Genomic DNA, 14818 nt, shown 5'->3' with positions numbered 1-14818 from the left:
ATTTCTGCGGTGTCTGTGGTAACTTCTCCTTTTTCATTTCCAATTTTATTGATTTGAGTCCTCTCCCTCTTTTTCTTGATGGGTCTGGCTAAAGGTTTATCAATTTTGTCTATCTTCTCGAAGAACCAGCTTTTAGTTTTATTGATCTTTGCTGTTGTTTCCTTTGTTTCTATTTCATTTATTTCTGCTCTGATCTTTATGATTTCTTTCCTTCTACTAACTTTGGGTTTTGTTTGTTCTTTCTCTAGTTCCTTTAGGTGTAAGTTTAGATTGTTTATTTGATAGTTCTCTTGTTTCTTGAGGTAGGATTGTATTGCTGTAAACTTCCCTCTTATAACTGCTTTTGCTGCATCCCATAGGTTTTGGATCGTCGTGTTTTCATTGTCATTTGTCTCTAGGTATTTTTTGATTTCTTCAGTGATCTCTTGGTTATTTAGTAATGTATTGTTTAGCCTCCATGTGTTTGTGTTTTTTACGGTTTTTTTCCTGTAATTTATTTCTGATCTCATAGCGTTGTGTCGGAAAAGATGCTCGATACGATTTCAGTTTTCTTAAATTTACTGAGGCTTGATTTGTGACCCAAGATGTGATCTGTCCTGGAGAATGTTCTGTGTGCCCTTGAGAAGAAAGTGTAATCTGCTGTTTTCAGATGGACTGTCCTATAAATATCAATCAATTCTGTCTGGTCTGTTGTGTCATTGAAGGCTTGTGTTTTCTTATTGATTTTCTGTCTGGATGATCTGTCCATTGGTGTAAGTGAGGTGTTAAAATTCCCTGCTATTATTGTGTTACTGTCAATTTCCTCTTTTAGAGCTGTTAGCAGTTGCCTTATGTAGTGAGGTGCTTCTTTGTTGGGTGCATATATATTTTTACTTGTTATATCTTATTGGATTGATCCCTTGATCATTACATAGTGTCCTTCCTTGTCTCTTGTAACATTCTTTATTTTATTTTATTTTATTTTATTTTGGTTTTCAAGGTCACATATAATCTTTTTTTTTTTTTTTAAACATCTTTATTGGGGTATAATTGCTTTACAATGGTGTGTTAGTTTCTGCTTTATAACAAAGTGAATCAGTTATACATATACATATGTTCCCATATGTCTTCCCTCTTGCGTCTCCCTCCCTCCCACTCTCCCTATCCCACCCCTCCAGGCTGTCACAAAGCACCGAGCTAATATCCCTGTGCCTTGCGGCTGCTTCCCCCTAACTATCTACCTTACTACGTTTGTTAGTGTGTATATGTAACATTCTTTATTTTAAAGTCTATTTTATCTGATATGAGTATTGCTACTGCAGCTTTCTTTTGATTTCCATTTGCATGGAATATCTTTTTCCATTCCCTCAGTTTCAGTGTGTATGTGTCCCTAGGTCTGAAGTGGGTCTCTTGTAGACAGCGTATATATGGGTCTTGTTTTTGTATCCATTCAGCCAGTCTGTGTCTTTTGGCTGGAGCATTTAATCCATTCACATTTAAGGTAATTATCGATATATATGTCTCTATTACCATTTTCTTGTTTTGGGTTTGTTTTTGTAGGTCGTTTTCTTCTCTTGTGTTTCCCACTTAGAGAAGTTCCTTTAGCATTTGTTGTAGAGCTGGTTTGGTGGTGCTGAATTCTCTTAGCTTTTGCTTGTTTGTAAAGCTTTTGATTTCTCCGTTGAATCTGAATGAGATCATTGCTGGGTAGAGTATTCTTGGTTGTAGGTTCTTCCCTTCCATCACTTTAAATATGTCGTGCCACTCCCTTCTGGCTTGCAGAGTTTCTGCTGAGAAATCAGCTGTTAATCTTATGGGAGTTCCCTTGTATGTTGTCATTTTTCCCTTGCTGCTTTTAATAATTTTTCTTTGTCTTTAATTTTGTCAGTTTGATTATAACGTATCTCGGCATGTTTCTGCTTGGGTTTATCCTGCCTGGAACTCTCTGTGCTCCCTGGACTTGGGTGCCTATTTCCCATGTTAAGGACGTTTTTGTCTATAATCTCTTCAAATGTTTTCTCGGGTCCTTTCTCTCTCTCTCCTTCTGGGACTCCTATAATGTGAATGTTGGTGCGTTTAATGTTGTCCCAGCAGTCTCTTAGGCTGTCTTCATTTCTTTTCATTCCTTTTTCTTTATTCTGTTCTGTAGCGGTGATTTCCACCATTCTGTCTTCCAGGTCACTTATCCTTTCTTCTGCCTCAGTTATTCTACTGTTGATTCCTTCCAGTGTGTTTTTCATTTCAGTTATTTTATTGTTCATCTCTGTTCATTTGCTCTTTAATTCTTCTAGGTCTTTGTTAAACATTTCTTGCATTTTCTCGATCTTTGCCTTCATTCTTTTTCTGAGGTCCTGGATCATCTTCACTATCATTATTCTGAATTCTTTTTCTGGAAGGTTGCCTATCTCCACTTCATTTAGTTGTTTTTCTGGGGTTTTATCTTGTTCCTTCATGTGGGACATAGTCTTCTGCCTTTTCATTTTGTCTGTCTTTCTGTGATTGTGGTTTTCATTCTGCAGGCTGCAGGATTGTAATTCTTCTGTCTGTCCTCTCTGGTTGCATTAAGTGAAGTTTCCTGTAGAATAAATTCTTAGAATTGACAAGTCAAACGTTATAGACATTTACCATTTATTAGAAAATATTAAGTTGCCCTGGATAAAAGTGGTACCAGATTACTGAGTTAATTACAGTTATAAATACCTCTTCCTCTGTTTTCTTCCCTCATCATGAAAATGTATCTCATTAGGTGTTCATTTTATGTTGGTTGATCAACTAATTTTTAAATGGTGATATTGAGCCTCTTTCTCTCTTTTTAAAAATGCCATTCATGCTTTGTTAATTGCTTTTCAGTGTCCTTTGCCCACTTCTCTGTTGGGCTTTTACAATTCTTTTCTGTTGTCTTAAGACTAACTGGCTGTTTTGTCAGATAAATTTAGGTTTGATTTCTAGCTTCACTCCAGTTATATGAAAGATTTTAGTAGGATACTTCAGCCAGCTTAAGTTTTTTTTTTTTTTGCGGTGCGCGGGCCTCTCACTGTTGTGGCCTCTCCCGTTGCGGAGCACACGCTCCGGACGCGCAGACTCAGTGGCCATGGCTCACGGGCCCAGCCGCTCCGCGGCATGTGGGATCTTCCCGGACTGGGGCATGAACCCATGTCCCCTGCATCGGCAGGCGGACTCTCAACCACTGCGCCACCAGGGAAGCCCCCAGCTTAAGTTTTAAAAAATAATTTTATTTTGAAATAATTTCACTTCCTGAAATGCTGCAAGGATAATACAGATAACTCCTATACACTTTAGTCAGATTTACCAGGCTTTAACATTTTGTCACATTTGTTTAATCATTCTTTGTGTATGTGTGTTTGTATACTTCTCTTTTTGATCCATTTGAAAGTGGATTACATACCTCATGCCTTTTTTTTTTTTTTGATGTACGCGGACCTCTCACTGCCACGGCCTCTCCCATTGCGGAGCACAGGCCCCGGACGCAGGCTCAGCAGCCATGGCTCACGGGCCCAGCCGCTCCGCGGCACGTGGGATCCTCCCGGACCGGGTCACGAACCCGTGTGCCCTGCATCGGCAGGCGGACTCCCAACCACTGCGCCACCAGGGAAGCCCCCCTCATGCCTTTTTACATTGTATAGCTCTTAATACTTCAATGTCTATTTCCTAAGAACAAGTATCTTTTTTTTACATATCCATCAGTTTGCTAACTATTTCGGCATCATGCTACACAAACTTATGTTATTTGTACAGGACAGTGGGTTAGTTACATGGAAAAGACTGTTTGAGGCTGAAGGGTTAGGCATTAATGTGTTGGCATACATATAATCCAATTGTACCACAGTAGTCTGCTGTGGCACAACTGGGAAGCCTTGACTTATGCTCCAAGTTATTTCATCTGTAAATATATTTTCATCTGTAGAGTGGTGATGTTAATAGCACTTATCTATTAGGATTGTTATGAGAATTAAATGATATATTTTATGTAATGCTTATAGCACATGGCAAAGTAACAAATAAGCTTTTGGTTTTATTGGGAAAATAAACTGTCACAGGTTACAAATATTGCTCCTGGTTTTATTTTAGCAGTATTGAAACTTAAAAAAAATCTTATGTGTTAAAAATAGTTATCTTTATTTTATTTATTTATTTATTTTTGCGGTACGCGGGCCTCTCACTGTTGTGACCTCTCCCGTTGTGGAGCACAGGCTCCGGACGCGCAGGCTCAGCGGCCATGGCTCACGGGCCCAGCCGCTCCGCGGCATGTGGGACCTTCCTGGACCAGGGCATGAACCCGTGTCCCCTGCATCGGCAGGCAGACTCTCAACCACTGCGCCACCAGGGAAGCCCATTATCTTTATTTTTATGGCTGTTGTTTTTTAAGCAAACTTGGAGCGGGGTTTTCTACCCCAAAGTGATCAACTAGCTATTTATGTTTTCATTGGATATTTTTATGGATCCAGTATTTTATATTTAAATCTTTAATTCATTTAGCATATATCTTGGTATTTAGAAATTGAGGTGGAGATAACTGTAATTTTTAATAGAAATATAGGATATTCAAAATCACAATGAATTATTACCCTTGTATGGTTAAATGACTTTTCACTTAAATATACTTCTTTTATCTAGCCCCTTATTCATTATTCTGGCAAATTCTTAGCCATTCTTCAAGAATTCACTCAAACATCATTTTTTTGAGGAAGCCTTGTTTCTGTTAGATTTTATATGAGATTGTCCATCCATGAAGACAATATAGTCTTACTCAGATTCATATCTTCAGGACTTTCCACAGTATCTAAACATAGTAAATATGTAATAGTTTTTGAAAAGATGACTAGGTGTTTCTAAATAGTACATTAAACGGTTCTATGAAAAATGGATCCAGTAAATTGCCTGTAGATTTATCTTTTTAGTTAGTTGTGTTAAAGATTGGTCCCTTCATTTTCTGTTTGTTTAACATTCCATTTTTTGATGATGTTAACTTACCATGTTTAATTATCTTGAATTCTAAATTAGTACGGTTCAAAGTAACAAGACATTGTTACATAACAAGCAAAAGAAAGAGTAATAGAGGTATTGTCTGTGAGTAAGGATATGGATGATCATCCTTTAATTCATTGCTCTTATATTTGGGAAGCAAGTATCTGAATTATAATCTATTTAAGAAGTAATAAAAGCTTGTTTTCTACATAGAGTATGAATTGTCATACATTTGCTCTGAATCATATTTAAGCATTTGGGTTTGTGAGTTGAGTTTTTTGAAGTCTGATGTAAGCATGTGATAACTTAGGATTTTTCTTAATTGAAAAATTTAAAGTTCTCTGGGATGAAATGATGTTGCTAGTGAGAGAGGGAAGAATAAAAAAACATCCCCATAGTTTCTGGCCTAAGTCACTGGGGAGATACCTTTTACTGGGAAGGTTTTTGGGAATGGTAGGGTAGGGTATAGTGATTAAAAATTAAGGATTTCGTTTTTGAAATACTAGTTTTTAGATGCGTGTAATTTTTATAAGTTAAAGTATCAATTAGGCAATTCAACAATACTAACTAGGAACTTTGAGATTTCTAGTCTGGGAATATAAATATATCAGTGGCAGTTTGGTAATTTCTGCCTTGGGAATGACAGTATCCTAGGGAATAAATACAGAATGAGAGGAGAGGGCCTAGAAACATCTTGAGATACACAGCATTTATTTTAGAGAATGAGTAGAGGATGAGGAGTCAATGAAAGAGACTAAAAAAGTGATAGTGAAGTAGGAAGAAAACAAGGAGTGGGGGATATAGGGGATGCTAAGACAGAGTATTACAAGAATGAGGGAAACTTTTGAATGATGCTGAGAAGTCTAGTCAGGTAATGTTAGACAAGTACCCATTGGAGAGGCAACATGGAGAGGCAAGAGTGGATCTTTACTGGAGTGAATTGAATAATGAATGAAAAGGAAGTGGCAATTCTTTTAAGAAGTGTGCTTGTCTATGCAATAGAAGTGGTAGCTGAATGGGAATGTGGGGTTAGTGCAAGTGTGTGTGTGTTTGTGTTTAAAGTGTGGTAATCTTTAAAGTGTGATAGACTTCGCTTGCATGTTCATGGGAATGATATAGTCTAAAAGAGATTAATGATCTGCACTGTCCAATATGGTAGCTGTTTGCCACGTGTGGCTGTTTAAATTCACCTGAAATAAAATTAAAAATTCATTTCCTCAGTTCCATCAACCACATTTCAGTAGCCTCGTGTGGCTAGTGGCTACCATACTGAACGGTGTAGGTGTAGAACATTTCTACCATTGCAGATAGTTCTATTGGACACTGCTGTGTTAAAGAGAAAGAGGATAACCAAAGATTGTGACAGAGTGGGATCCAAAGGACAAGTGTGATTGATATTTACATTTGATAGAAAGAAATAGACTTCCTCCATTGTAATATGAGCAGATCAGATAAATATAGTTTTGGTGGCAAGATAATCAGACAATCTCTTTTTGTCATTTTCTATTTCTGAATGAAATATTTTGAGAGTTATGAGCTGAGAGTTTGTGTGTTGGATGTGGGGGAGGGGTGGAGAAGGACAGGTGGGAGAAGGTGGTTTGAAAGTACTCAGGGGAGGGATTCACTAGAGAGGCTAAGAGGACTGCTGGCAATGCTGAGTCCCCATTTGAGGCTGATGATCAAGAATTTGTAGTTTAACCAGTTTACCCAGTTTTCTTTACTAGCACTCAGCTGCATGTGTACAGGCATGGAGAAGATAAATGTGTGTTCACCCAGGATTGTGAATTTGCCAGGTGACCGCAAGGGAATGAGAGGTGTAAGAGAGTTAGGGTATTAGCAAGGGAGTGATAATAATAATAATCTGTGGAATTATAAGCTAGATTAAAGAAGGAAAAATGAAAAGGGATCAATGTGGGTAGTGGTGGGGTTGATGCATTGAAGTTTATGATAAAGTCAAATAGTTTTTGCCATGGGACACTTGACCAAGGCAGCTGGAAAGTTAAAAGGTTATTGTCAGGATAAGGTGTCTGAATTTTGCCTTTTTCTTAAGTTGGGGGTAAGGGAGTAGGAGTGGGAGTAGGGATAATGTTGTTTCTTGGGGGATGGGCAGTTAAGGTTAGGATCTGACTATGGGAATAGGGATTGTGGTTAAGGGATTTTGCGATCAAGATGTTGGATTGGTTGTGCATGTTAAGATGTTGAAGTTAACTGAGAAAAACTGAGCCAGTATTCAAGTCTTCTGTGATGGAGGGGAAGTGACCAGGAGATCAAAAATTACTTCAGCAAGGAGAGGGAGGAAGAACTAAAAGGGGACTAACGGTGACTGATAAAACGAGAGTGTGATGTGTATGAGAATAAAGAAAGGGTTACAAAGAGGGAGTGGTGTCCTTATCCCAAACTCCAGTCAATGTAGTTTAATACCTGAGAGGATATAGGTGTTGGTGGGTTAACACATCTTATGTGGGAGAGTTGTTGGACTAAAGCTGGTCAATAGCTGCCTATGTAAGGCAGTCCAGTGTTTGTTCTTTAAACTCTTGTTTTGTCCTGCAAAGCACTGTTTTTGCTTTTCATAGCTTAATTGTTTTTCTGGTATCTGGAGTTGTGGTTGAAGGGGTAGCTTAGGGTAGAACAGCTGTTTATAAGTATGGATCATTTGTAAATTAGGGAAAGCCTGTATATTTTTTGAAAGGGTCTTGTTCCTCTGCCAAAAGGTTATGGAAAGCACTGTTTTGGAGTCTCATACACCTGGGTTTACATACTGACCCTAAAATGAATTTATTTTCTGAACTTAGATAGTCATAACCTCCCTGAACCTAAAATTTCATGTCTATAAAGTGGGACAAGACTGTCCAGAGGATTTTTGTGAGGATTTGAAAAACATACATCAGGCCCTTAATATGGAGCCTGATATATAATAAACACTTAGTGTTAGTTCTGCACCTTAACCCCAGTACCTCTTATATAGTGTTTTTGTTGTCAGTTTTGTAAAATTCTAGTTTATTTGGTACTGCTGATATTTTTCTATTTTTAGAAATATCTAAAGAAATATTTAAAGAAATCTTTTTGGAAATATTTAACAGAACATTTTATTAAAAACCATTCCTCTTAATTATCACTTATTTTAATGGCCAGATTAGAATGACTTGGTAAAATTGTCCTTTATTTTATAATAAAATAATTTTATTTTGATTTGAGTCACAAATAAAGTACCTTAAGTAAAGTGGTGCTCAGCAAGACTTGTGTTCAACTGCAGACTCCATTGTGTCCTATTTAGTGATTTGAGGGAAATGATTTTTTTAAATTTATAATTTAAAAAAAAATCTGTAAAACTGCCCTTTACACACATATGAGTGGTGTGAGGATCAGACTATTTTCTCATGTAAAAAGTATAGTATAAACTTGGCTATATAATGCAAGCTTTTATTTTTATGTCTCATACTTTACATCTTCTTTTTAGTTATAAACGAGCACCTTGATATTGGACATAACGGTGTTTCCTGTTTTTGTTTTTTCTATATGATTTCTATTGATACTTGAGGTTTCAGGTTCAATAATGACTTAAAAACATGCGATGGAGCTTACCTGGTGGCGCAGTGGTTGAGAGTCCGCCTGCCGATGCAGGGGACACGGGTTCGTGTCCCGGTCCAGGAAGATCCCACATGCCGCGGAGTGGCTGGGCCCGTGAGCCGTGGCCTCTGAGCCTGCGCGTCCGGAGCCTGTGCTCTGCAACGGGAGAGGCCACAGCAGTGAGAGGCCCGCGTACTGCAAAAAAAAAAAAAAAAAGTGATAAAAACATGCGATGTTTTGTAGCACCTTGTTCTCTGTTTAAATAGAGAACCAGATGGGAGTTCAAAATGTAGATTTAATAACAAACTCAATTTTTTTTTTTTAAACAGGGCTGATGGAGTTATGAGAACAATGAACACAGAAAAACTCCTAAAAACTGTACCAATTATTCAAAATCAAATGGATGCCCTTCTTGATTTTAATGTAAGTTGATTGCATAAATGCTTTTATAATTTGAGATTTTAAAAATTATATCATTTTAATTGGTCAGAGTTTTTATTCTCAAGTTATCATAGACTAATTTTTTCACACTAACATCCTATTTGCCTAAGGATTTTCTATAAATGTGGTCCCAAACCAGATTACTTTCCGTTTTTATAATTGTTTTAGATTTACTCTGATTTCTTTGGTGGTGCTTCTCTAACCCCCAAATTATAGGGTATACAGGCTAAAGAAAGTGATGGAGAGATGAAGAGATTGATGTAAAAATCTACTTTCTTTTGATAATGGTTTTTAGATATTAAAAATGTATAAAGATTTTCTTTATGATGAGCTAACTTAATATTTCACTTTTTGTCTGCATTGTAGAACTCAAAGCATGACAGTTATTGAGAAATAAAGGGAAGTTCAAATATACTTGTAACAACATGTTATATAGCTATTGCCCAAGGATGTTGTGTTCCCTGGAATTTTTGTTTTAATGACTGTTACTTGAACCAAATTGCCAGCTTTGTCATTTGTTTGTAATATGTTAGGTGTTAGCATTTACAAGTCTTTTCTTTTTTGGTTCATCTAGCTTAAAGGCATTGTATTTTAGAGCTTATAAGTGCAAGTTACTGATTGGAACTGTGACAGTTTTATGCTGAAATTGATTTTCCTTTAATGGTATGCTATTAATTGGTAGTCTTAAGCTTCTGGAGGGCAGGGACCAGGTCTTCTTTTTCCCTGCTGTGTCCCCATTGTCAGTAGTGTGTGGCACATAGATAGTGTTCAGTAAACATTCAATAAATGAATCCTGAAGGTGCTTTATAGACTAGAACAGGTTCTCAAACTAGTATTTTTTTATAGGCTTGTGAACTGAGAACATTTTTAAATGGTTGCAAATAATAAAAAGAATATTTTTACATTTTTAAATAGTTGCAAATAATAAAAAAAATATTTTTAACAGGTGAAAAGTAGATGAAGTTTATTTTTCAGTGTCCACAATTGTGTTTTTAGAACAGGCTCGTTGGTTACATGTTGTCTGTGGCTGCTTTTTTTGATGTAATAACGGGATTGAGTAGTTGTGACAGAGACCATATGGCCTGCAAGTCTAAAATACTCACGATCAGGACCTTTACAAAAAAGTTTGCTGGCCCCTAGTCTACATGACAGGGGATTAATGTAACTACTGAGCTTTATTTTGGTTTTTATAGAGAAAGGGTCCAACCATGAATTTTTTTTTTCACTTAATTTATTGTGGGTACCTTTATAAAATTGTATATTCTTTTCAGTGTCTATTATACTGCATTGTGTGTAACAACTTATATGATCCTCCTGTTGATAAATATTTAGGGTATTTTGGTTTTTTAATTCAGAAAATAAATGGAGAAAAAAAACAAGTGGGAGGGACACTACGTACTCTGTGTGTGTTAGATAATAGTGTATCTACACATTTATAAACCTATTTCTATAGGGTTAATGCCTAGAAAAAGAATTTGGTGGTTCAAGGACATAAACATTTAAATTTTTTTTTTTAAGGAATACTAACTTTATTTATTTTGGCTGCATTGGGTCTTTATTGCTGCGCGGGGGCTTTCTGTAGTTGGGGCGAGCCGGGGCTACTCTTCGTCGTGGTGCACGGGCTTCTCTTGTTGCAGAGCACTGTCTCTAGGTGTGCGTGCTTCAGTAGTTGCCGAGTGTGGCCTCAGTAGTTGCAGCTCACAGGTTCAGTAGTTGTGGTGCCCGGGCTCAGTAGTTGTGGCTCGTGGGCTGTAGAACGCAGGCTCAGTAGTTGTGGCACATGGGCTTAGTTGCTCTGCGGCATGTGGGATCTTCCTGGACCAGGGATCAAACCCATGTCCCCTGCATTGGCAGGTAGATTCTTAACCACTGCGCCACCAGGGAAGTCCCAGCATTTAAATTTTTAAGAAATTTTTTTTTTTTTTTTGCGGTACGCGGGCCTCTCACTGTTGTGGCCTCTCCCGTTGCGGAGCACAGGCTCCGGATGCGCAGGATCAGTGGCCATGGCTCACGGGCCCAGCCACTCCGCGGCATGTGGGATCTTCCTGGACCGGGGCACGAACCCGTGTCCCCTGCATCAGCAGGCGGACTCTCAACCACTGCGCCACCAGGGAAGCCCAATTTTTAAGAAATTTAAATTTTAAATATTGCCAACTTAACACTGCAAAAGGGTTGAGCTAGTCACTTGTCAAAAGGTGCCTGTTTTTCTTCATCCTTATCTGTATAGAATAATACCTTGATTTTGATTATCTTGATACCTGCTAGTCTGGTGCTCAAGAAAGGATAGTTCAGTAATTTAATTTGATTATTTTAATTTACTTGATCAGTGAAGTTGAACTTCTTTTCACATGTTATTAGCTGTATGTATTTTTTATTTTGTGAATTGTCTTATAGAATTCTCTCTATGATGGAAGTCAACCTTGTCAGATATTCTGCAAATATTTACCAGTTGGTTGCTTACCATTCAGTTTTGTGCTTATATTTTTCTATACCTAACAAGGTAACTATCATGTACTTAGATATCTAAAAAGGAATTTAAGATAAATTTGGTTTATCCTTTTGATTCTTTCTTTAAGATAAAACTAAAGGTGTTTCTTGTATTTCTTGGTAAACAAGTGCTTTTTTTGTTAAAGCATAATTCCCTAATAATAATAAATATTGATCATTTATTTGTAAAGTACTGCATCAGGCTGTTTACACTCAGTATATCATTTAATTCTCCCAGTAACTGTGTGAGGTAGAAATATTATTATAACCATTTTGAAGGTGAGCTTGTTTGTAATATTGGGAAAAGTTATATTTTTAAAAAATATATATTCTGGGGCCTCCCTGGTGGTGCAGTGGTTGAGAGTCCGCCTGCCGATGCAGGGGACACGGGTTCGTGCCCTGGTCCAGGAGGATTCCGCATGCCACGGAGCGGCTGGGCCCGTGAGCCGTGGCCGCTGGGCCTGTGCTCCGCAACGGGAGAGGCCACAACAGTGAGAGGCCCGCGTACCGCAAAAAAAAAAAAATATATATATATATATTCTGCCTAGCTTAACTCAGTGCCTTGGTGATTGTAGTAGCCATTTAATAAATATTTTTTGATTTATAAATATTCAGTAAATTCTTCATGACTCAGAGTGAACTTCTACCTAGAAATGGGCTTTATTTTGCGGTTAGAAGTATTTAATGTTGAATTGAACTTAAAAGACTTTTGAGATGTAGCCTAAGAATTTCAAGAGTTAAAGGGTACTTTTGTTCTCAATGACTTATTTCTGAACTAAATTGAATGTTGTAGGATTTGTGTTTGTAGCTTTTAAATAAATCTGAACTCTTTGATCAAGATTTTTGCACTATATGGCTATAACTGATTGCTAGAGATAAATGTCTTCCTCTCATACACCTAAATGTTTGAATTCATTGTATTTTAATTTGAAGGAACTAATTGTCATTTTAAAACAAAACATTAGCTAATCTTTCTTTTTGTTTTTCCAGGTTAATAGCAATGAACTTACAAATGGGGTAATAAATGCTGCCTTCATGCTCCTGTTCAAAGATGCCATTAGACTGTTTGCTGCGTACAATGAAGGAATTATTAACCTGCTGGGTAAGTATTTCTATAGTTTAATAACATTTTATTTCTTATCTTGTGTCATATAGTAAATAATATTGTCTAAGTTGTTACTTAAAGCTGCCTAAAAATCCACTGAGATATAGTCATTCATTGTAACAATTCGGAGAAAAGAATTTTATATCTGACTACATATGCTAAGTGATTAAATACTTATACAACTAGAATGTTCAGCTAGATGAATTTTGTATTTTTTAGATATATCTTTTTTTCTATCAGTTTTATTATTTTTAGAAATACAAAAATTTCATAAAAATTAAGTTGGAATTTTCTGTCTCAGGAAAATCATTTCCTCACAATTTACTCCAAAATGAACTTTAACTGTAAAATTGGTATTTTTTTCTAAACTTAATTTTCAGATTGCTAATTATTTTAAAATAATTAAACACGCATTTTTAAGGATGCTTTTTACTTTTGAGGCATTTCAGGAATGTGGTCCTTTACTGTGTATTCAGTATATATGGAATGCAGTTAATTTCGCCTAGAGATGCTAGTTTTTTAAATGGGATTTGGTTGGAGTAGACAATTAACAGTCTGCCAAGTGTGCCAAAGTATCAAGTGTCAGATGTCAAATACTCCAATGTAATTGTTCTCCCTTTTCAGTACTTTTTTTTTTTTAGAATTTATTTAAATTTGTTTTTCATAGGCTGGCTTAACACAGACTCATTCAGGGATGCTTTAATCTATGGAGATAGGGAAATAAGGTTGTTGTTTTTTTTAACAAGTGAAAAATGGAAAGTTTTCTTTTCTACAAAGTTTTGGAAGGCATAGTCTCCCACCCTGTGATTGGTATAAATTAAGCTCTTTACTGCTGTTTATATACTAAGTTAGATTAGCTTTCCAAGTGACATTTGGACGTGGAAAAGTTGCCATCTTTCTTTCTTTCTTTTTTTTTTAATTAATTAATTTATTTTTGGCTGTGTTGGGTGTTTGTTGCTGCGTGCAGACTTTCTCTAGTTGCAGTGAGCGGGGGCTACTCTTCATTGCAGTGCGCAGGCTTCTTGTTGCAGTGCCTTCTCTTGTTGAGGAGCATGGACTCTAGGAGCACGGGTTTCAGTAGTTGTGGCACATGGGCTCAGTAGTTGTGGCTCGTGGGCCCTAGAGCGCGGGCTTCAGTACTTGTGGCTCACGGGCTTAGTTGCTCTGTGGCATGTGGGATTTACCTGGACCAGGGATTGAACCCATGTCTCCTGCATTGGCAGGCGGATTCTTAACCACTGCGCCACCAGGGAAGCCCCCATCTTTCCTTATCATTAGTAAGAATATTTGGAAATAGATGTTAGCACTGTTTTAAATGGAGTCAAATGTGATCTGTATTAACATGCAAGTATATATTTAGGGAATTGTGAGGGAAGAAATATTGTAGAACATACTAGTAATATGAGTAAAGTCATAATTTCTTAATTTTTAATATAACAGCATCTCTATTTTAATTTAACACTATTTTTTCTGTAGGGTGAATGTGTTCTCTGAGACATCAATATAATCTCTTTAGAGCTGTTTTAAATCTTTTTCCTTTTTGATTGTTATATTTTGAAGTGAATAAAAGTATATTTACATCTACTTTTTGCAGAAAAATATTTCGATATGAAAAAGAACCAGTGCAAAGAAGGTCTTGACATCTATAAGAAGTTCCTGACTAGGATGACAAGAATCTCAGAGTTTCTCAAAGTTGCAGAGGTAAACTGTCTTTAAGTGACTATCTCTTAAGTTGCTCTTTTGTCTTTAAGTGTGCATTTCAAAGAAATCAGTCTATATCCAAGTGAAAGAAGTGTCAAGTATAGTAAGGTATATATTCAATTATATCACTATGCAATATTGAATTCTGTGCTATGGTATGAATATAATATTGAATAAAAAATTTCCTGTATATTTAATTCAGTATTGAATACTGAAAGGTAATCTATTTTTAAATTGTTTATTTCTCTATAAAATCAGGTAGGTGGCAGTGACTTTTATGTTTGGAATTGGCCATGTATTGTAGAAGATTTATTCTATTCAATATGGTAGAGAATATTCTATGTTAGTGCAAGTCTCTTTTCTCCAGCGAGAGTTGCAGCTGGAGCCACATTGTTCAAAATGTTTTGTTCCCTTCAGAAGTGAATATAGTGCATTTATTGTTTGTCATTGATTATGAAAACCATGAACGTAGGTTATAGGATAATCTAATTTTACAAATCGGTTTAAAAAATAATTTTCTGAGACTGTCACAGAAGGTAGTTGTGGTAATGC

At 36.6% G+C, this 14818-nt stretch overlaps 1 protein-coding gene across 3 annotated transcripts in view; it reads left to right on the top strand.

Moving 5' to 3' along the window:
* Positions 1-14818, top strand: part of PICALM (phosphatidylinositol binding clathrin assembly protein) — a 146476-nt gene that overhangs the window by 47005 nt on the left and 84653 nt on the right. For all 3 annotated transcript variants that reach the window (XM_089914170.1, XM_022594026.3, XM_022594029.3), the window contains exons 5-7: positions 8862-8955; positions 12451-12562; positions 14160-14266. In XM_089914170.1, coding sequence (XP_089770296.1) covers positions 8862-8955; positions 12451-12562; positions 14160-14266 — 313 coding nt within the window. The remainder of the gene's footprint in view (positions 1-8861; positions 8956-12450; positions 12563-14159; positions 14267-14818) is intronic.

The sequence above is a fragment of the Delphinapterus leucas genome, chromosome 7 (assembly GCF_059928025.1).
Source record: "Delphinapterus leucas isolate spDelLeu-1000000601 "Yukka" chromosome 7, BTC_Dleu_Yukka2, whole genome shotgun sequence".
Taxonomy (NCBI): domain Eukaryota; kingdom Metazoa; phylum Chordata; class Mammalia; order Artiodactyla; family Monodontidae; genus Delphinapterus; species Delphinapterus leucas.
Note: the sequence above shows the minus strand (reverse complement) of the source record. Positions and strands in the feature narration are given on the sequence as shown.